Source organism: Moschus berezovskii, chromosome 25 (assembly GCF_049115385.1).
Source record: "Moschus berezovskii isolate FMDL1 chromosome 25, NW_MosBer_1.0, whole genome shotgun sequence".
NCBI classification, from domain to species: Eukaryota; Metazoa; Chordata; class Mammalia; order Artiodactyla; family Moschidae; genus Moschus; species Moschus berezovskii.
Window position 1 is genome coordinate 26,851,930 of NC_142484.1, and position 23,820 is coordinate 26,875,749.

Below are 23,820 nucleotides of genomic sequence, written 5' to 3' on the forward strand. Positions count from 1 at the left end.
CTTTCTTTTCTCATGGAATTATTGTGGTGCTAAGAAAAACTGTACTACTTTAGCAATTGTATTCAATACACATAATTTATTTACATATTTATTTATAGTTTTAAAACATGTTTATAAATACATATAAAAAGAGATACACATATTGGAATACTTAAAATGTTTGAAACAGTACACATTCATTGGTCCTGTAACCTCACCAGACTATGGTTCTGCATCATAGAAGGGAATGTCGTACTTCTTGTTCTATTATCACCATCTTGTTCAAGAATATCTCTTAACAAATTCCTAGGGATAGAATTCTATCAATACTGGGGGAGTGGGTAGATGTATCTATAGTCCAAGTAGCATATGGTGTAGAACCTAATGTAGAACTTAATTCTCCTGTAATGCATTTTTGCTTCTGTACTTTGCTTGCTGCTTGTAAAACCAAAGTTACTGCATTTTAGATAAGGTTGTTTTTAAGTAAAGATTCCTAAAATTGTTTTTGAGTAAGGCTGTATAAAGATCCCTGGATCAAACTCTATCCACGGGGGAAGATTCCTCCATTTGAACAACAGAAAAGCGGGGAGATGTTAGGAGCCCTGACATCTGAGTAGCCGGGATAGGCCTGAGACCTTGCTTAAGCCTAAGTTTCGATTTCCTGGAGACAGGGTGGAGGCTAAGTTCACAGAAACTCCTCCCTAAGAAGATCCCGCCGGCACCAAAATTAAGAAACTCCTCCCTGGAAAAGTCCCGCCGGTGCCAAAAATCAGGCCAATCAGAGGAAAAAGGGAAATCCCCCAGAAAAACCCTGCGTGCGCATAAACTGGCCAATGAGCTTCTGCGCGCGCATGAACTGGCCAATGAGCTTCTGCCAGCTTGATCTTTTGAACAAAAATAGGTGCTTATGTAATCTGAGACTATAAAAACCGCTGTGACCTGGGCTCGGGGCTCTTGTTTGCACTCCACTGCGCTGGAGGAGGCATGAGCCCTAGCTTGAGCTAGAAATAAACCCCATTCTTGCTTTTGCATTGCTGCGAGTGTCTTATTCTACCAGTGTGGGGGGACCGGACTCAGGGTATAACATTGGTAGGAAAAAACTCAGAACTCAAAGACATGGGCCTAATCACTAACATAATTAGGTATTTCAGTTTTTCAATGAAGGCCATCTCTAAAATTCTTTGAATCCAGTCGATCTGTCACATTAATTAGCTCTTGTGTCCTGTCTAAGTTCTTGTGCTTATTTATTCAATGTGTACTTATTGAATATATATTATATGCCATTAAGGCATTGTGTTTTATTTCAAGGATTCAAAACTATAATGAAGCACTATCTCAATCCTCAAGAAACTCACAATGTGGCAAAGAGACATGAAGGTGAACCAGCCCCTGAGATACAATGTGCTGTAACACAAATAAGTAACAAGAATTGTAGGTTTCTATGTTGACAGAATTAGGAGTTCTAGAGGGAGCTGATGAAAATATATATCCTGAGACTGTTCTCTTTTTCTAGCAGTAGTCTCCTTTCTAGGCATCTGTGAGACATAATTGTATAGTTTTCTTTTTTTAAAGATTTTCTTTTTTGTGTGGACCATTTTTAAAGTCTTTACTAAATTTGTTACAGTATTGCTTCTGTTTTGTGTTTTGGTTTTTTTGGCATGTGGGATCTTAGCTCTCTGACCAGGGATCAAACCCTCATTCCTTACCTTGGGAGTGCTCAGTTTTTAGCCACTGGACCACCAGCAAAGACCCCATAATTGTATAGCTCTTAAGATAAATTTTGCTTCAGAATTCCCCCACTTTTTCTAGCTTTCCCCTCTAATGTCTTATGCTTTCATGCTTTCTGGAGCCTCACTTATTATTGGGAAAGCAAGTGGTGTAAGATCTTTATTCCAGCATGCAAGTGAGTTCCTGTGTTACCTTTCCCACAGTTTTTGCTTACTGGAGTGCTGATTGAAGTCAGGCATCAAACTATTTGAAGAAATGATTGAGTTTCTTTGATGACAAAATTCTAGGAATCATGTCTTTGTGGAAGTAAGGATTTGGATTAGGGGTATCCAAGCCAATTCCTTCAGAATCTAAATTTAGTCTATGCAGCTTCTCAAATGTAGGTTGAGCATGATTTACATCTGCCATTTATGGAAACTTTGACTCAATATACAAGGTATTATTTTGCGTTGTCTGGTTGTGAAAGTGAAAGTCGCTCAGTCATGTCCAACTCTTTGCCACCCCATGGGCGATACAGTCCATGGAATTCTCCAGGCCAGAATACTGGCATGGGTAGCCTTTCCCTTCTCCAGGGGATCTTCCCAACCCACAGATTAAACCCAGGTCTCCCACATTGTGGACGGATTCTTTACCAGCTGAGCCACCAGAGTAGCCCAAGAATACTGGAGTGGGTAGCCTATCCCTTTTCCAGCAGATTTTCCTGACCTAGGAATCAAACTGGGTGTCTCCTGCATTGCAAGTGGATTCTTTACCAACTGAGCCATCAGGGAAGCCTCTGTTGTCTGGTTGGTTGGTTACTTTAAGAGAGGACAGGTATAAGACACAACATGGCAGGTTCCCAACAAAGGAAAACATAAATAAACCTTATTCCTAAGATCATGGACTATATATTGTCTTTAGTAGTCACAACTATGTATAAACATTTTGCATTTATCATTTAGTATATATATTTTTTAAAAAATAGGGAGAACCCCATGGACAGAGAAGCCCTACAATCTATAGGGTCACAAAGAATCAGACATGACTGAAGTGACTTAGCATGCGTGCACATGGAGATAAAACAGAGAAAATTTGATAGTCAGATATGGATTCTATAAAATACATATAAATTCTAAGATACTGCTATGAGAATACATTTTGGAAAATGGGAATTACTGAGGAGTGAATTGCCAGATTAGTCTGGATGGATTAAAGATGACAAAAAGAGTTCAAAAATAAGGTGAAGCAGTAGTCTCATTTTAAAATAATAATAAAATTTAAACTCTCATTTATTTTGAAAATGGGTAAAATTAATGTTAAAATTATGATAGGGAAGCATATGTACTATGTTGATATAGATGCTGTTCTATCCATCAGTAGACTTTCTTGGCTGGAGAAGGCAATGGCACCCCACTCCAGGACTCTTGCCTGGAAAATCCCATGGGCGGAGGAGCCTGGTAGGCTGCAGTCCGTGGGGTCGCTAAGAGTCAGACAAAAGTGAGCGACTTCACTTTCACTTTCATGCATTGGAGAAGGAAATGGCACCCCACTCCAGTGTTCTTGCCTGGAGAATCCCAGGGGCGGGGGAGCCTGGTGGGCTGCCATCTATGGGGTCGCACAGAGTCGGACATGACTGAAGTGACTTAGCAGCAGCAGCAGACTTTCTTGGCAACACAATGTACACAATCTTCTTAATTCACTAAACACGAGAACACAGCACATCATCTCTATACCGCCAGTTGATTTGCTCCCGATTATCCTCCAGCATTATCATTGCCCATCAGCCTGCTTAGGCTTTAGTGCAGTTCCTGGCCTTCACAAAGTGCCTTCAGGGTCTGACCTTTACATAGTTAAGCTTTAATATGATATTTCTGTGCTCACATCATGTCCATAGTCTGATAGAGAACACATTTAAACGCATTAATGGTTTAGGGGCCTTTGAACCTGTGAAACAAATTAATCTAAATGGAATCTGATTAAGGAGAATGAACTTGCCAGCTCTTCTATTTCAGGTGAAGCGGATTTCTGAAGATCCTCCTTGCAAATGCCCAAGCAAGTTCTGCGTGGAGAGGCTCTCTCAAGGAAGATACCGTGTGGGAGAGAAGATCCTTTTTATTAGGGTAAATTTTCACTTTTCACTTGACAGCTTATTCTTCTGAGCATATGCAGAACTTGAGTTGGAGGTTACAGGGAAAATATGACCAGTAACTAAGCAGGAACTTCCCAGGTAGTGCTTACAATTGGGTTTGAAGACATGAGGTATGGAAATTTTTATTATCATACATAAATACTGCTGAGGGCTAAATAAATACAACTTTATCTTTTTACATGTACACCAAACAGATCATAGAATCAAATTGAATGAGGAAAAGAAGAGAAAACAAATTCCTTTTTGGTCTAGGCATTTAGTTTCAAAGGAACTAAATCTGCTTCTATGGGTAATAAAAAACACTATTCTGCCCTGGTTTTCCATATCTTAAGTTTGGGAAAGGATCAACCCATAGGTCCTGATAACTTTCAAATTATTTGAATATGACTTTTGAAAAAGTTTGGGTTATGAACCAGGGTGAGGAAAGTCAAAACTCATTACAATAGCATGATTAAATGATGACTGCCATTATTTTACTAGTTTTCTGGGTTAGAGTAAAGAAATAGGGGGCCTGGACCAATGAATGATTTGGTGGCCTCTGGCCATTTTTCAGTCATCCTGATGAAAAATCTGAGGCGATGTCATGAACAGTTTTTGATTGTAATTATTGACTTAATAAAGTAACATTTCAGGCTGTGATCTGCTTTGTTAATTATCAAGAGAATTTAATCTCTCAAAATGTTTGTTTCTTTTCCTAAGACCAAGAGAGAACAATCCCTAAAAAACACTGACATAGAAAGCACTATTCCTTAGAAAGTCATAATTACACAGTTCTTTTAATAATTCTGTATCCAACACATTTACTGCTGATTTACTGTTCTCAGCATAAGCTAGAGTTAACAATTTCACGTCTAACCAAATTCCAAAGTTTGTTGACAACACCCAATGACTTGACTTATGTATGGTTTATAATTATTATGCATTTTTGTTGTTGTGAACACATTTTCTCATTACGCATTTTAGTCAATACAATAACAACCAATAAGAATGAAAAATTAAGAATGTGTATGGATTACTGAGAAAGAGCCCAGAAGACGTTTCTGCAGATGATATCTTTGCTAAGCGTATGCTTTATCTGCGGGTTTGTAGAAACCAATGTATGATTTGGATACTTTGCATACATGGCTATCTAATATTTACTTATATAAATACATCTATATGCTTACAGATATGTTGATTTATATGCACAAGTCTCTAAAGGTAAGGGAGAAATCTCTACCCAATATAAAGAATCCTGTAGTACAAAGGGATATCTCCAAGGTTTTTAATTGTCACATTTAGGCAAATATGCTAATAATCCCCTGCTACAGTGGGAATTCTCTTGTTTCTAGTTTATCAAAACCAGTTTCTCAAAGCTCCAGATTTTGCATTATACCTTCCAATGAGCAGCACTGTTTTTGAACGACCTAATAGACCAACGAAGCTAAATGCATTCAATTTCTGTCTATGGTACAGATACAAATTTGCTCTCTTCCAAGGTTTAAATATATCAATTACTTTTCACTGTCTTTGGAGTGATGATGAAACCTCCTTGTTGAGGAGTAACAAGTAATCTTCTGTAGTAACAGAGATTTAGGTATTTCTATTTAGCCATGCTGTGTATCTTTGAAATGTAAATAGATGGCTTTCAGCCTAATGTCATGATCTTGTGGAGGAGAGAGGTAAGAATTTTCCTTTGTTCTTTTGTTCATTAATTAGTTGGTAACTACCCAGGCTTCAAGTACTGAAAAATCACTTGGCAATATAAAGCTGAATAAGCTTGTAGGAAAGTTTTCAGAAATATGTCTTAGATGCCATGAAAATGTCTATACTATTTGATTTGTCAACCCATGTAAATATTGTAACAATATTATTCCATGTAAATAATCTAACAATAATTTAAAAAACTGGTCCTCATATATGCAGCAATATCATCTGGGAAATGGTTAGAAATGCAAATTCTTGACCTATTGAGGGTGGGGCCCAGACACCTGTGCTTTAACAAGCCTTCTAGATGATTCTGATGCGTCCTAAAGTTTGAAACCACTAATCTAAAAGAAAGAACTAACTGTATGAATGAAGAGACCTGGTTTTTAACAGTACAATTAGAAATCACTTGCTTATCTGATCATGGAACAATATAACCACTGAGGTACTAGGAATGATTATTTTAAAGACTTTGCTGTATCGTGAGAAAAAACTGAAGATACAATGTTAAGTGGGAAAACAGACTTTGAAATTGTATTTACATATAAAAATATCTGTGTATAAATCAAATATGATTAAGACTTAAAGGGAATAGGAATAATTGAAATTTTTTTTTAATTTTTCAGAAGGCATTAAATTATGAGTGAATAATTTTTTTCCTGTTCTACTTTTATTTCTGATGATATTAAAAAAGAAGGATTCTTGAAGAGAAGTCAGCAACCTGATACCTTTGCAACTGTGAGAATAAATAAATGAACTTCTAAAATGTATCAGATTAATTAGCTCGCTGCTCATCTCTCTGGTCTCTTGCCTAAGCTTTTTATCTTCTGGACAAGCGCAGAGACGTTTATTGGTGCCATGGTATTGTTTAGACCATGGAGGGCTTTGCATTTTGTTGTGAACTTGTAGCATATTTTTCCTTGGATGAAGCTCTCATCTCTCCTTATTGTTCTTTACTATTTTATTTTTCCATTGTGAAAACTCACACACATTGTTTTCAGTTAAGCACTGCTGCTGCTGCTGCTGCTAAGTCACTTCAGTCGTGTCCGACTCTGTGTGACCCCATAGACGGAAGCCCACCAGGCTCCCCCATCCCTGGGATTCTCCAGGCAAGAACATAGGAGTGGGTTGCCATTTCCTAAGCACTAGGAAATGTATAAACATAGTAATATAAATGTCCCTTTCTTTTCGGACCCCATCAGTGAGCCATATGTTCAGATATCTCTCTCCTAAAGTTTTAATAACTAAAAAATTTATAGTCATTAAGGGTTTTATCATTTGATATCCCTTTCCTTCAAGGCTCAGTTTTTAATGACATGCAAATAATCGAATACAATAAACTGACCTGTGCTAATGCATGAATTAAGTGTAAATGACTCCAGTGAATAGAACGTCCATGGGGGTAAGATCTTTACACTTAACACAGTTGCTCTTGTGTTCAGATAGTGGAGCATGAGAGCAAGCCAGTGGGCTCACAGGTGGTGAAGTAGCTGACTTTTTTTGTGCTTTAGGCACTAATACAATGAATAATTTTTTGCTTAATTACAATTTACCACTATCCTAAATTTAGTGTTGTTCAAAATTTGTTTCAAGGATTTATACTTCTAGAAGATATTAAAAAATAGTATCCATAAAGAAGAAGGGTAGGGCCATGGGTTTAAACAGATTTTTTAATAACTCTTATTACTGATAATTGACTCTACTAGCCTCTATCTTAGCACCTGTGATATACCTCACTTTAACTTCTCAGTGCAATGTTGCCATTCTCATTGTACAGCTGAGAAACACCGAGGTTGAGTAACTTCCCAGATTATAAGCAAATAAGTGATGAAGCTCAGTTCACTTCAATCACTCAGTCGTGTGTGACTCTTTGCAGCCCCATAAGTGATAAAAGTAGGGAAAACCACGAGATTATTCAGGTATGACCTAAATCAAATCCCTTACAATTATACAGTGGGAGTGACAAATAGATTCAAGGGATTAGATCTGATAGATGGGGTGCCTGAAGAACTATGGACAGAGGTTCGTGACGTTGTACAGGAGGCAATGATCAAGACCATCCCCAAGAAAAAGAAATGCAAAAGGCAAAATGGTTGTCTGACGAGGCCTTACAAATAGCTGTGAAAAGAAGAGAAGCAAAAGGCAAAGAAAAAAAGGAAAGATAACCCATTTGATTACAGAGTTCCAAAGAATAGCAAGGAGAGATAAGAAAGCCTTCCTCAGTGATCAATGCAAAGAAATAGAGGAAAATAATAGAATGGGAAAGACTGAGATATCTTCAAGAAAATTAAGAGATACCAAGGGAACATTTCATGAAAAGATGGGCACAATAAAGGACAGAAATTGTATGGACCTTCCCTGGCTCAGAGGTTAAAGCGTCTGCCTCCAATGCAGGAGACTTGGGTTCGATCCCTGGGTCGGGAAGATCCCCTGGAGAAGGAAATGGTAACTCACTCCAGTATTCTTGCCTGGAGAATCCCATGGATGGATAAGCCTGGTAGGCTACAGTCCACGGGGTTTCAAAGAGTCGGACATGACTGAGCGACTGAACGGAACGGAACAGAAGCAGAAGATATTAAGAGATAGCAAGAATACACAGAACTATATGAAAAAATCTTCATAACCCAGATAAACACAATGGTGTGATCACTCAACTAGAACTAGACATGCTGGAATGCAAAGTCAAGCAGACCTTAGGAAGCATCACTGTGAACAAAGCTAGTGGAGGTGATGGAATTCCAGTTGAGCTATTTCAAAGCCTAAAAGATGATGCTGTGAAAGAGCTGCACTCAATATGCCAGCACATTTGGAAAACTCAGCAGTGGCCACAGGACTGGAAAAGGTCAGTCAGTCTTCATTCCAGTCCCAAAGAGAGGCAATGCCAAAGAATATTCAAAGTACCACACAATTGCACTCATCTCACATGCTAGCAAAGTAATGCTCAAAATTCTCCAAGCCAGGCTTTAACAGTATGTGAACTGTGAGCTTTCAGATATTCAAGCTGGATTTAGAAAATTTTGAACCAGAGAACAAATTGCCAACATCTGTTGGATCTTCGAAAAAGCAAGAGAGTTCCAGAAAAACATCTACTTCTGCTTTATTGACTATGCCAAAGCCTTTGATGGTGTGGATCACAACAAACTATGGACAATTCTGAAAGAGATGGGAATACCAGACCACCTGACCCATCTCCTGAGAAATCTGTATGCAGGTCAAGAAGCAACAGTTAGAACTGGCCATGGAACAACAGACTGGTTCCAAATTGGGAAAGGAGTACATCAAGGCTGTATATTGTCACCCTGCTTATCTAACTTATATGCAGAGTACATCATGAGAAACGCTGGACTGGATGAAGCACAAGCTGGAATCAAGATTGCTGGGAGAAATATCAATAACCTCAGACATGCAGATGACACCACTCTTATGGGCAGAAAGTGAAGAACTAAAGAGCCTCTTGATGAAAGTGAAAGAGGAGAGTGAAAAAGTTGGCTTAAAACTCAACATTCAGAAAACCAATCATGGCATCTGGTCCCATCACTTCATGGCAAATAGATGGGGAAACAGTGGAAACAGTGAGAGACTTTATTTTCTTGGGCTACAAAATCACTGCAGATAGTGACTGCAGCCATGAAATTAAAAGACACTTGCTCCTTGGAAGAAAAGTTATGACCAACCTAGACAGTATATTAAAAAGCAGAGACATTACTTTACCAACAAAGTTCCATCTAATCAAACCAGTAGTCATGTAGGAGTTGGACTATAAGCAAAGCTTATAAGCAAAGCCGAGTGCCGAAGAATTGATTCTTTTGAATTGTGGTGTTGGAGAAGACTCTTGAGAGTCCCTTGGACTTCAACAAGATCCAACCAGTCCATCCTAAAGGAAATCAGTCCTGAATATTCCTTGGAAGGACTGATGTTGAAGCTGAAATGCCAGTGCTTTGGCCACCTGATGTGAAGAACTGACTCATTTGAAAAGGCCCTGGTGTTGGGAAAGATTGAAGGCGGGAGGAGAAGGGGACGACAGAGTAGGAGATAGTTGGATGGCATCACCGACTCAATGGACATGAGTTTGAGTAAACTCTGGGAGTTGGTGATGGACAGGGAAGCCTGGTGTGCTCCAGTCCATGGGGTCACAAAGAGTTGGACATGATTGACCAGCTAAACTGAAATGATGAAAGTAGGATTCAAAGGTCCAACTCCTGAATTTATACTCGTTAGCACTAAATAATACTGATTTATTTATCTGGGATTATCTGAGATTTCCTGGAGGGCTGAATATATTAATGTGACATATTAATCATGAGAATGAGATATATTATGTAGCATTTTCTAAATGTATCTGACCATGGAAATGGTCCCTATGCCACCTTTTTTTCCCCAGAGCATTATCCTGGGCTAGGAGGTCATGAAAACATACTTTGGGAAAGACATTATCAATCAAATCAATTAAAAAATAATTTGTAACATAAAATTATGTGAAAGCTTTCTACAGTTTGCCAGAGTTAAAATCCATTTATATCAAAGTGTGGCTTTGTGGTAAAGAATCTGTCTGCCAATGCAGAAGTAGGGGACATGAGTTTGATCCTTGGGTTGGGAAGATCCCCTGGAGGAGGAAATGACAGCTCACTCCAGTATTCTTGCCTGGAAATGTCCCATGGACAGAGGAGCCTGGCGGGCTATACAGCCCATGGAGTTGCAAAAAGTTGGACAAGACTGAGTACACATGCATACACATATCAAAGTATTTCTAAGAAATGTTGAATTTATATTGTTTTATATGTAATTTCCATTTGGAAATTATGATTCAAGGAAATGCCTGGAAAATGTTAAAGGAAAGGCAGCTAAAATTTAATAAACATCATTTGCACCAGGCATTATAACAGGTGCTTTATGTACATTGTCTCACTGACTTCTCTACCACTGAGCTGGGAAAATGTTTTTATCCTTTTGTTATAGATGAAAAGACAAAGACTTAATTAAGGTTAGGGTCTTAAGTAAATAGTATGATGCACAAAATCTAGGTTTTGACTCCCAAATCCTTAACACACTCCATTCTAAGCTGCCTGCCTATGGTATGTCCATTAGATGAAGATTTTTATTCACAAGGTTAGTCCTATAAAAAGGACTTGCACCTTTTTCCAATAAGTTTAAGATTCAGCTATATAGCAGTGTATTCCTTATATCATTTTTACTTTACAAATATTCAGATACAAAAGGTATTACAATTGCATAATCAATAGTACTATGCAGTGTAAGGCAAAGGGTTTAATTTGTTTTCCTGAATGTATTGTGGTAGTGATAAAAATTTTAATAATTATTAGGTGTTTACCTGTATGTCAGGCACTATTCAAAATGGTTTATATGGCCTGTATAAGACAATAAGATATCTTACTTTCCACCATTATATCTTATTTATTTCTTTTTTAAATTGAAGTATATACAGAATTTTTGATGGGAGGGAGGTTCAACAGGGAAGGGACCTATGGCTTCCCATGTTCATACCTATGGCTGATTCATGTTGATATTTGGAAGAAAACATCATTATATCTTATATCTTTTTAGGGGAAGTCAAAAGATAATTTTTTACATTGCTAATATAATTTTCTTGTCTTTTTACTAATTATTGATATCTTTAAGTGGATTAATATTATTTTAAGACATTTTAATAGCAGATTTTTATAATTGGGTAAACCATATCAGTTTTCATTCTAACACTCTGAAGAGTCTGAATATTTTTTTCTTCATATTATAAGAAATCTGACTACTTAGGAAGCCTAAAGAAAAGGCAATGAATAATTTAATTGGAACTCAGCAAAGGGATTTGAAATGTTATGCAGTCACCTTCATTATGCTAGTTTTGAATTAAGTCATCACAAATCAATGGAAAAGCCACACACATTATTATTGATTCTTTGTAATTTCTTCTTTACTATAAAAAATCTTTAGAGTTATACCTCTGTGTAGAAAACAACACTATAACAAGCTAAGCAAAAGAGGTACCAGAGCTCTGTTGCTATAGCAACTCAACCTGGCAATGTCTTCTGGGACTTGCTCTAAGGGAAGGTCCAATGATAGGGAGTAATGTGGCTTTCTTTTCTGCTCTTATGACATATATTGATTTACTGTGAATAAAAAGTAACATGGTTCAAATTGCATACCTTTCCTGGTAATGAAAAATGGGCTCTTGTGTAAAAATGAAAAGGACTTTTTAAAAAGTAGCAAGGAGTAGAACTTTCATTTATCTTAGTGGAAACACTGCACAAACAGCCCTTCGTCGGTAGTTGAATGTTGAAAATTCATTTTCTTGAATAGCAAGGACATACATAAATATTTTATATAATTTAGCAATTTATGGGAGCAGCGATTATGATTTCAAAACTGTCTAATGGGTTATATTACTTTTAGGGAAAAAATGGTCATGTTTGCCTCTGATACACATATAAAATCTCAAAGCATTTATAATGTTCTAATCCATGATGACAGAAATATGACTGCGATCAGGGCATGAATATTTCCAGACTGAATACCTTTCTTTGCCCAACTGCCTCAAAACTGAACTCTAATTCAGGTAAAGCAAGCAAGAACACTTAAAATATATTCAAACACTTTAAGATTTCTTCTTAATAATATCTTTGCTCCATTAAAGACACTCTCATTTCTATTCATGTTCAATGAGGCTGGCCCAATAGGATATAATTTACACTTGGGTAACATATCTCTCAAAGGACTTTGCAAATGTTAATATCTTCTTAACCTCTTCTTTCAGAGAAAAGTATGTATCTTGGATGAATGCAAAGTAAACAAATAGTGATTGACCACTGCTATAAAAATATCAGCTGAATGGATGTTAACCTTTCTGAGATTTATTCCTTTAGAATGAAAACCTTTAAGCACAGAAAAATGTGAGTTAGACTTTGTCCATGATTTAACCCAACACTACATTTGACACTAAATTGGAAAGCAAGAAAAAAAAAACTTGATATCTCTAAAGAATTGAAAGAGTAATATATCTGGGCCATTCTCTGTATTTCTATTTAAGTTAGAGAAGTATATCAAGTGTGAAGAACAATAAATAGATAAGAGCTCAAAACCAAAAACTCCTTTCCTTGAAAATTTGCCAATATTTGCCGCTTAGCAGTGAGTAGGTTTTTTTTTTTTAATGTTGTGTGTACCTTTTAACTGAACTGATAAGCATTTTTACTTATCTCCAACTGGATCAGCAAAGTTTACCATGCCTTTAAGTTGTGCAATACATTTGTGACTCTATTTCAACTTGAATAATTTTCTTTTGCCATTCCACTACATCTAGAATAAATGGATAATATTTTTTACTAGCCACAAATAAAATTATTTAAACTTACAAAAACATTGGAAAAGTAAACAGCTTCAGTTGAGGAAATAGATAGGACCTATGATTTTTATCCCCACTTTCTGCATTGCTGTACCTTCTTGCCATTGAGATAAATTCATTGTACCAAATTTATCGTGGATTCTTTTATATATAGACAATAAGGAAACCAAGTATTAGGAAGATAATTACTCCCCAAATGTCACACAGTTGTAGGAGTTAAAATCTTTCTTTGAATTCAACATATCTGATTTCAGAGCCTATGTTTCTAACTATATGCTATTCATTCTGTTTCAGAGTATCTAGTCTTTGCCATGTCATATTGTGAGTACTGCTGCTCAGCTTTCAACATCCACTGATAATTGACCTGTATTTAATGTGTAGTTCCTAATTTGCTTATTCCTTTGCTGCTGTGGTTTGGTAAAGCATGGGGTTTAATAGCTAATGTCTGTTAGAAGAGATTACCCAAGAAACAATCTTAGAAAACAATAACACCACACACACACACACATACACAAAACATTCAGAAAAACCAGGATGGTTTTCACATTGTTCAATATAGTTATTGTTTTTTTCCCCCAATATATTGAAAGATCTTTCCCAAAAAATGATTTATTTGGTGAGTGAACAAAGGGATATTCTCAATTTACTATAATTATATATTTCCATTTCCAGTTTGCTTTTATGTTATCAATATTAAATCCCATTAACTTTGTTATATATGAAAGGATTTTCTGACCATGATATGGTAGGTTGGAGAGATGAAATTGCCTTTTGTACATTTTAGTATTTTTAATAAAGGGTTTAAATTAGACTGTGACTAAGTACTGTCTGAAAACTTTTGGCATAGGAGTTAATCCTTGTGAAATCATTTTCCCTAAACATAAGTTTTGAATAATTTTTTATAATATTTTTTCCCAATTGTGTTACTTGATGGAGGGTAGAGTATTTCTTTTGTATGGTTTGTAAAGTATACTTGTACTGTGTGTACTATGCTAAGTCACTTCAGTTGTGTCTGACTCTTTGTGACCCTGTGGACCGTAGCACACCAGGCTCCTCTGTCCATGGTATTCTCCAGGCAGGAATACTGGAGTGGATTGCTGTGCCTTCCTCCAGGGGATCTTCCCAACCCAGGGATCAAACCCCTGTCTCCTATGTCTCCTGCATTGGCATGTGGGTTCTTTACCACTAGCACCACTTGGAAAGCCAAATTGCACTTACTTATACATTATGTCATATTTTCACTGGGGCTTCTCTGCTGGCTCAAAGAATGGTAAAGAATCTGCCTGCAATGCAGGAGACCCAGGTTCAGTCCCTGACTTGCAAAGATCCCCTGGAGGAAGGCATGGAAATCCATTCCAGTATTCTTGCCTAGAGAAGCCAATGGATGGAGGAGCCTGGCAGGCTACAGTCCATGGGGTCCAAAGAGTCAGACACACAACTGAAGCAACATAGCACACGTATTTTTCATTACTACTTTTTGAAAAAATCAGTGTGATGATGAAGCTGCAGATAATAGATATTTAACAATTTTCCCAAGGTAATCCAGCTAGTAAGTGGCTGATCCAGGATTAAATATTATATTTCTTTATATATTAAATTCCATATATTTAAAACATCACTGCATTTTGGACTGTTTTGCTGACTATGATGGCTATTCCATTTCTTCTAAGGGATTTTTGTGCAAAGTAGTAGATATAATGGTCATCTGAGTTAAATTCACCCATCCCAGTCCGTTTTAGTTCACCGCTTCCTAAAATGTCGATGTTCACTCTTGCCATCTCCTGTGTGAGTACTTCCAATTTGCCTTGATTCATGGACCTAACATTCCAGGTTCCTATGCAATATTGCTCTTCACAGCATCGGACTTTATTTCCATCACCAGTCACATCCACAACTGGGTGTTGTTTTTGCTTTGGCTCCATCTCCTCATTCTTTCTGGAGCTATTTCTCTTCTCTTCTCCAGTACCATATTGAGCACCTCCAGACCTGGGGAGTTCATCTTTCAGTGTCATACCTCTTTGCCTTTTCATACTGTTCATGGGATTCTCAAGGCAAGAATACTGAAGTGGTTTGCCATTCCCTTCTCCAGTGGACCACGTTTTGTCAGAAGGCTCCGCCAACAAACAAATCTCAAAATCTCAAACATGACAGAATGACCTCTGTTCGTTTCCAAGGCAAACCATTCAATATCACAGTAATAGAAGTCTGTGCCCCAACCAGTAATGCTGAAGAAGCTGAAGTTGAACAGTTCTATGAAGACCTACAAGACCTTTTAGAACTAACACCCAAAAAAGATGTCCTCTTCATTAGAGGGGACTGGAATGCAAAAGTAGGAAGTCAAGAGATACATGGAGTAACAAGCAAATTTGGCCTTGGAATGCAAAATTAAGCAGGTCAAAGGCTAACAGAGTTTTGCCAAGAGGACAAACTGGTCATAGCAAACATCCTCTTCCAACAACACAATAGAAGACTCTACGCATGGACATCACCAGACGGTCAATACCAGAATCAGATTGATTGTATTCTTTGCAGCCAAAGATGGAGAAGCTGTATACAGTCAGCAAAAACAAGACCAGGAACTGACTGTGGCTCAGATCATGAATGCTTTATTGCCAAATTCAGACTGAAGAAAGTAGGGAAAATCACCAGATCATTCAGGTATGACCTAAATCAAACCCCTTATGATTATACAGTGGAAGTGACAAATAGATTCAAGGGATTAGATCTGATAGAGTCTCTGAAGAACTATGGACAGAGGTTTGTGACATTGTACAGGAGGCAGTGATCAAGACCATCCTCAAGAAAAAGAAATGCAAAAAGGCAAAATGGTTGTCTGATGAGACCTTAAAAATTGCTGAGAAAAGGAAAGATATACCCAATTGATTCATAGTTCCAAAGAATAGCAAGGAGAGATAATAAAGCCTTCATCAGTGATCAGTGCAAAGAAATAGAGGAAAACAATAGAATGGGAATAGACATCTCTTCAAGAAAGTTAAAGATTCCAAGGGAACTTTTCATCCAAAGATGAGCATAGTAAAGGACAGAAATGGTTTGAACCTAGAAGAAGCAGAAGATATTAAGAAGAGGTGGCAAGAATACACAGGAGAACTATACAAAAAAGATCTTCATGACCCAGATAACCACGATAGTGTGATCACTCACCTAGAACCAGAAATCCTGGAATGCAAAGTCAAATGGGCCTTAGGAAGCATCACTACGAACAAATCTAGTGGAGGTGATGGAATTCCAGTTGAGCTATTTCAAATCCTAAAAGATGATGCTGTGAAAGAGCTGCACCTAATATGCCAGCACATTTGGAAAACTCAGCAGTGGCCACAGGACTGGAAAATGTCAGCTTTCATTCCAGTCCCAAAGAAAGGCAATGCCAAAGAGTGTTCAAACTACCACATAATTGCACTCATCTCACACACTAGCAAAATAAAGCTGAAAATTCTTTAAGCCAGGCTTCAACAGTACGTGAACCAAGAAATTCCAGATGTTCAAGCTGGTTTTAGAAAAGGCAGAGGAACCAGACATCAAATTGCCAACATCTGTTGGATCTTCCAAAAAGCAAGAGAGTTCCAGAAAAACATCTACTTCTGCTTTATTCACTATGCCAAAGCCTTTGACTGTGCAGATCACAACAAACTGTGGACAGTTCTTAAAGAGATGGGAATACCAGACAACCTAACCTGCCTCCTGAGAAATCTGTATTCAGGTCAGGAAGCAACAGTTAGAACTGGATATGGAACAACAGACTGATTCCAAATTGGGAAAGGAGTATGTCAAGGCTGTATGTTGTCACCCTGCTTATTTAACTCATATGCAGAGTACATCACGTGAAATGCTGGGTTGGATGAAGTACAAGCTGGTATCAATGTTGCTGGGAGAAATATCAATAACCTAAGATATGCAGACGACACCACCCTTATGGCAGAAAGTGAAGAAGAACTAAAGAGCCTCTTGATGAAAGTGAAAGAGGAAAGTAAAAAATTGGCTTAAAACTCACCATTCAGAAAACCAATCATGGCATCTTGTCTGGTCACTTTATGGCAAATAGATTGGGAAACAATGGAAACAGTGAGAGACTTTATTTTTTTTTTTTTGGCCGGGACTCCAAAATCACTGCTGATGATGACTGCAAGCCATGAAACTAAGATTTTTGCTCCTTGGAAGAAAATCTATGACCAGCCTAGACAGTATATTATAAAGCAGAGACATTACTTTACCAACAAAATGGTAGTGTCTAGCCAAAGCTATGGTTTTTCCAGTGGTCATGTATGGATGTGAGAGTTGGACTATAAAGACAGCAGAGTGCTGAAGAATTGATGCTTTTGAACGTGGTGTTGGAGAAGACTCTTGAGAGTCCCTTGGACTTCAAGGAGATCAAACCAGTCCATCCTACAGGAAATCAATCCTGAATATTCATTGGAAGGACTAATGCTGAAGCTGAAACTCCAATACTTTGTCCACCTGATGAGAAGAACCGATTCATTGGAAAAGACCCTGATGCTGGTAAAGATTGAAGGTGGGAGGAGAAGGGCCTGACAGAGGATGAGATGGTTGGATGGCATCACCAAATCAATGGACATGAGTTTGAGTAAGCTCTGGGAGTGAGTAATGGACAGGGAAGCCTGACATACTGCAGTCCATGGGGTCGCAAATAATTGAACACAAGTGAGTGACTGAATTTAACTCAACTTAAAATATCACACAGTAAAATTCCCTTTGAAGTATTTTTAAAAGTTTTGGAATAAATGAAACCCTTTGTTTTTTCTTCTGTTTTTGATTTAAGAATCATTTCCCTTCCATTACATAATAATGTAAAATTATAAAGTTTATAAGATTGTTCTTTCTTCCTATTTTAGTCTTTCCAACAAGAACATTTCTTGGTTGGTTTACATGTTCTATGTTGATATAAATATGAATAATTTTTAAAATGAGTTTTGCAAAGTGAAAGTATATGAAACAGTTTTACAGAAAGGGTGTCATGTTCTTAAAATTATTGATGAGTCTTCTAGCAGCCAAAGAACAAACCTGTGAAATGTCTGTCATTACAAATTGTGTATCATCCTTCCAAGGGCCAAGTTGCATAAACAAGATTGCAGCCAGATTCATTAAGAAGCATACTTTATAACTGTAGCTATGTTGAGTTTTCACTGAACATAGCATGGTAGCAATTTTACCATTACAACATTGACTATAATAAATCAGGACTCATTTATTTTTCTGGTATCTTTTTCATAAAGTTAGTGAGTTAAGTTTCTGCAGACTCAATCATGGTAGACCTTGCCTTGTCTTTCTCTTCTAATAGTTGACATTTTGCATTTCAGTCCCTCAGTAAATCATGGAATCTTGCTTGGTTCTGGACCCAGAAGGTACCTTCATCATCTAACTGTCAAGACTTTTACTGAAGAAATCTTACTGATTCATTTCAAATTTTTATTCACTAGAATGGTGTGTTCCACTTATAGTAGTAGTAACATTTTTATTTGAAGCTTGGTTGCATGTTGTTTAGGATATATTCTGTTATTTCCTGCCATCTTGTTAGAGGCATAAGAGACCTTGAGGAGATTCCTTATGTAGATTTGGGGAGGAACAAGATATAAAAATTGGGGTTTAATATTAACATTAGGATATGTACTCAATTTGTTTTACTCTAATGAAAGTCCTAATGTTACCAAAAAAAATAAATAAATAAATCACAGTGAGTTATTTAGAGATATTTACCCCATTTCCCTAAAAGAACACCAGCAAGAAATCACTACATTATATGACTTTTCTCCTAGCTGTAGCTTTCTCTTACTTTCATTTCCTTTTTCATACTGGCTTCTCTTGCCAACTTCTAATCCTCCTGCACTGTACTCACACCTTTCCTTCCAGCACTCTTGGCTGTTACCGAGAAATGTCTTCTCTCTCGCCCAGAGGTTTTATAATCTAGCTTATATTACAGATATCACATTTTAGGGGGCTATATACTCCATGGAAAAATTATAATTATTTGAAATATCACCATGTAAAGGACTTTCTCATGCTTTCTCTTTTTTAACTAGCTCTACAATTTTTTTTTCACTTTCACAGAAACTGACACCTTAGTTAACATTCTCTAACTTTCACTCTAAACATGGTCATTTGTTCATATTTTTCTTGAAACCCAGCCTCATAGAATATGTGGGGCAGAGATAATTGGATAGTACCTCCGAGGCCTCATTTGAAGGAAGGTAAAGGGCAGACCTGGGATTTCAAATTCTCTTCTAACTTTGGCGTTAAGCTTAAGGTCCCCAAGGACTCCATTCTAACCTGCAACACCGAGATAGTAACACAGTAATTTGTCATCATTGGTGGATGTGTTAGCCATGATAATGTTACCCATTTGGTCCTCTTCTTTGGATAATCGTGGTCATTTGAAGTCCTCTATTAATAGAGAAATCATGAAAACATATGGCACACAGAGTTTTAGGAGTGTTATTGGCCTGTCCACTTAACTGCTAAAGCAGGCTTCAGCCTTGCACAGAGGCACTTTGGACCACAATGTATATGTCACAAAATCCTGCTCCCATGGTGATGTTTACAAAGTATCTTTCTACCTTCTTCTTATTTCCCTATCAACCTACAACCAACATGACAAGGAGCTGAAAGTGTTCTCAGAAGCCAAGAGAGGAATGAGCTCTTATCCAATCTGGGGTAGCTCGTCTATCTCCTGTATTTATTCAACATCTTATAACAAAAAGAAATCCCACAATGAGCACTGGAAGAATTCCAAAGAAGCCTGAATTTTTAATTGACATACTGGCAGCAAGGAATGAGTGGGATCTTTCTTCATGTACAACATCCATAGATCTGATGGATAACACGCACACACAAATATATATATGGTAGAGATGAAATATTCTAAGGATAAAATGGAAGATAATCTTGAATAGTAAGTTACAGCTATAATAATATCTAATCATGGGAGGGGAAATGAATGTTTCCCAAGGATAAGTTTACTTTGAAACCCTCATGCTTAAGCAGGGAATCTGGGACATGTCCTTCAATTATAACTGAAGGACTTTCAACCAATCACCTTTCAGATAAACTGGGTATCTCCTGGTGAATATGTGACCATTGTGAAATTTCTAATCTACATAAATACACTACCCATGTACATTTTAAATTTCAACAGAAGGAAGTATTAGTATACTTAAATGTCACACAGTTTTCTGAGTGGAAATATAATGGTGAAACCTTGAATAAATGCAAGAGGTCAAGTAAGTAGGGAAGTCAGAACAAGATGGCAGGATATTCACCTTAAACAGGAAGTTTCATAGAGAAAATAAAGACTGCATTTACATAACAATTTTCTCTACAGTTTCATGAAGCCTTCTCTAGAGCCTGGTATATTTCAGTTATGGAATTGAGACACAGACTTGTCTGTTTTGGGGAAAAGTTATTTCCTTACGTGTATCTCTTGTTATAGTAAGAATTCAGCAAGAAACAGGAGACCGAAGGACCCAAAAAAACAGATAGTTCTAAACATTTATGTTTTAAAATGCCTACCAATTCTCAGACTGTGTATGCCTTAGTTATCACTTAATATGGATTATTAGGCATTAAAACTTCCCTTGACTCTAGGGTATGAAGAAATGTAAGAATAGTCATTATAACTTGAAAGTAAAGATTTTCTTTAAACTTGTCAAAAAAGATCAGTTTGCATTTTCAGGTAACATTCATTGCCTTTCTGCTGTTGAGACAGAGAGCATTTTATGAACTCCGTATCTTCTTGTTTCAGTAGGGTCTTCGTGGTTGTGAATATGTCTCCATAGCCAAAGCAAAGCAGACGTTGAAGGTAATCACTTAGATAGTTTAAGTAATGATTTAGTAATTTAAAAACTTAGGGGAAAACTTCTCCACATTGCTTTCACTGTGGACTCTTGTCCTCCCATCAAGTGAGGGAAGTTGAGCATCCAAAAGTGAATTTTGTACCTGTTGTTTTTGTTCTTTTTCAGTGATAGTTTTAAAATGCTGCTTCTCCTTTGGTGTTCCCATAACAGTTTATAAAAATGGCGACCTAGGGCTTATGGTGGGTAGGTGGCAGGCAGTAACCTAGTAATTTTTGTCTTTTCTTAGTGCAGTTTCCTTGCTCCAGTGTGTTCCTTTACTGAGCTTGTTATCAAAATTATTTGAAAGTATAAACCTGGGTTTAGTTTCTGGATGCAATGTCATTTTAGCCTTTGCCTGACAATATTTAAAATAATATACTTGTGGAATAAAAATGAAATGCCATGTGATTTCAGAATATTTCCATTCTAGTCCCACGATACAAATTGCCTTTTGTGATTTAACACGTGACCCTCATGTATCTTTGCCAAATGTTGGCTCCTGACACCATATCCAACCTCCAGATGTATCAGCAGGGTTTTAACTAATACATGTGATTTATTGGTTTATTATAAGAAAAGTGAAAGAGATAGAGATGGAGTAAGTCTTGAATTTGAAGTCTTGAATTTGAAGTAAGTCTTGAATTTGATATAAATATTGGCTCATTTTTAGTTTTTAAATATTAATAATTATGATCCACAAATAATAGCTTGAGTAAGTCTTGTCAATTTCATATAAATTGGCCACCTCATGCGACAAGGTGACTCACTGGAAAAGACTCTGATCCTGGGAAAAGTTGGGGGCGGGAGGAGAAGGGGACGACTGAGAATGAGATGGCTGGATGGCATCACCGACTCTGTGGACATGAGTTTGAGTGAACTCCGGGAGTTGGTGATGGACAGGGAGGCCTGGCGTGCTGTAATTCATGGGGTCGCGGAGAGTTGGACACGACTGAGCGACTGAACTGAACTGAACTGTTAGAAAAGTCCCATTTTGTCAATTTTTCTTTAAACAAGATGGGTATATCTTGAAACGACGTTATGAGAACTATATTAGATCTCAAAAATGTATTGTTAAATGCATCTATTGATTTGTAATTTATTTCTGCACTCATTCATCAAATACATGAGTATGTGGCATATGCAAAGAACCTTTAGAAATCTCAAGAATATTGTTCGAAAGCTGTGTTTCTTTGTAAAGATCCTGCTTAACTATATAAATAATTGGTCACACATTAGTGATAATTCTATCAATGACATATAACTTAATTGATTATCCACATTAATAATTGGCAAGAAGGAGAAGGAAATGAATTTCCTTAGAGTCACTTCTAAAATCTCTTCAATGAACCCGAAAATATTCTAGAATATTAGGGTGCATGATCATGTTGGGTGGTAGAAAAACAGCAGCCATAACTTTCCTTGGACCTGTTGAAAGTCATTGCGTAATGACTTGTGAAGCAAGTTAGTACTAAATATGAAACCTAAATCTGCTGCTCTGACCTGCCTATGATAGCCTTGACTGCCATCGATCACCATAATCAATTGAATCACTCTTGCTTGCTGGATGTGAAGTTTCCCTTTTCATTCCTTAGATGTCTTGAGGAAGATGTTGCCTGACAAGTTTTCTCTGTGTTCTTTGTTTTTTTCATGACTTAAATTGCCACACCTCTCTCTGCTTCTCTCTTAAAAAAACAAAACCAATAACCCTCATCATGGTGCTTCCTATTTTAGGGTGCCTCTCTATAGAAAATATTTCCAGTTGGTATGATTTCAGTAGGCAGTGTAGATTTTATAGGAGGTTTGTAAAGGAGCTCACAGGTTAGTTCTTTGGGAGACAGTTTACATCTCTTTTGGGAGTGTTAGAGCAGTACAGAATTCTCCTCTTTCCTTTTCTTTAACTTCCCATTTTCCCCTGGGAAAGGAGTAGGAGAAGAAAGCAGACTTTGTCAAGTTTTGGAAGTAGGTCCTCATCTTGGTCTCTCATTTTTCTTTCAATCTAAACACAAACATAGGATAACAACACTGACATTGTCTTAATCAAAGTGAAATGAACTATAATCAAGATCAAGACGCTTCCTGGAGTCATTGCTCAGAGACCCTCTAGTGCCCAAAGCAAACGTTTGGAGCTGAGCTTTACATTTGGTGGGTACAGACCCTCTTGGGAGTCATCTGTCCTTTCACCCTTGAACACAGATGGTTCTGAGAGAACAGGAAGAGCTTGCTAGGCTGTGACAAGCACAGTTTAGAAAGCTTGGACTCCAGGGCTGAAATACCAGGAGGCCAACAGATGCCAAGACCCTAGTTCCTCCTCCTGGGTGCTGCAGTCTCTGCTTGAGGTCCCATTTTGCTCTCACACTATTCCCTGCAGATTCTCAGCCCTGTGGCCCTTCTGACTCTTGCTAGGGAGGCTTGCCAAGCTGTTTTCATTTCCAAGTCTCATCATCTGATTCCTTTCCCAGTTTTCAGTTCTCTTTGCCTCATTCTGACCCCTTTCCACAGGTGGGACTTACGCTCTAGTCATCTTTGCTCTTTATACCTAATGCCATACCTTGATCAGTCTCAGATATCTACACCACCTTCAGATCTTGCTGGGTCTGTACAGGCCTGGCATTAGGCACTCATTTTGGGACTTGTTTGGTGTAAATTACTGTTCTCTCTGAAGCAAAATCACCTTTCCTACCTCCTATTATTGGCACTTCTTAGATTGATTTTCTTTACTCCCAAGATACCACATTTTTGACCCTCTACCCATAGCAGATTACAAAAAAATGTGGCAAGCATCATTTTAGGTTATGGCACTTAAATCTTAGCAACATCTGGATAACAAGAGCTAGTGAGGGAGGCGCTGATGTGCTTAACACGCCTCCACCCAGTGTTTGCTGCACAGACATTTCTAGTTAAAAAACACGAATGCTCCATTTTTATTTTAATGCAACTTCATATTGTTATCTCCAATTCTATTTACTCTATCACAAGTATGTCTCCAGAAAAACAGGTGTTTTCTCATATTCCTAGGCATTGGAACTATTTATTACAAGTGGCTTGCCTTCATCCTCTTTGATTTCCTTAAAGTGAAGGGCTTTCAA

At 37.5% G+C, this 23,820-nt stretch overlaps 1 protein-coding gene across 3 annotated transcripts in view; it reads left to right on the forward strand.

Moving 5' to 3' along the window:
- Positions 1–23,820, forward strand: part of GAS2 (growth arrest specific 2) — a 138,105-nt gene that overhangs the window by 76,219 nt on the left and 38,066 nt on the right. For 2 of the 3 annotated variants that reach the window (XM_055416046.2, XM_055416047.2), the window contains exon 7: positions 3,699–3,806. In XM_055416046.2, coding sequence (XP_055272021.1) covers positions 3,699–3,806 — 108 coding nt within the window. Of the gene's footprint in view, positions 1–3,698; positions 3,979–23,820 lie in introns of those variants that run through there. The other variant, XM_088832078.1, reaches the window with a different exon arrangement.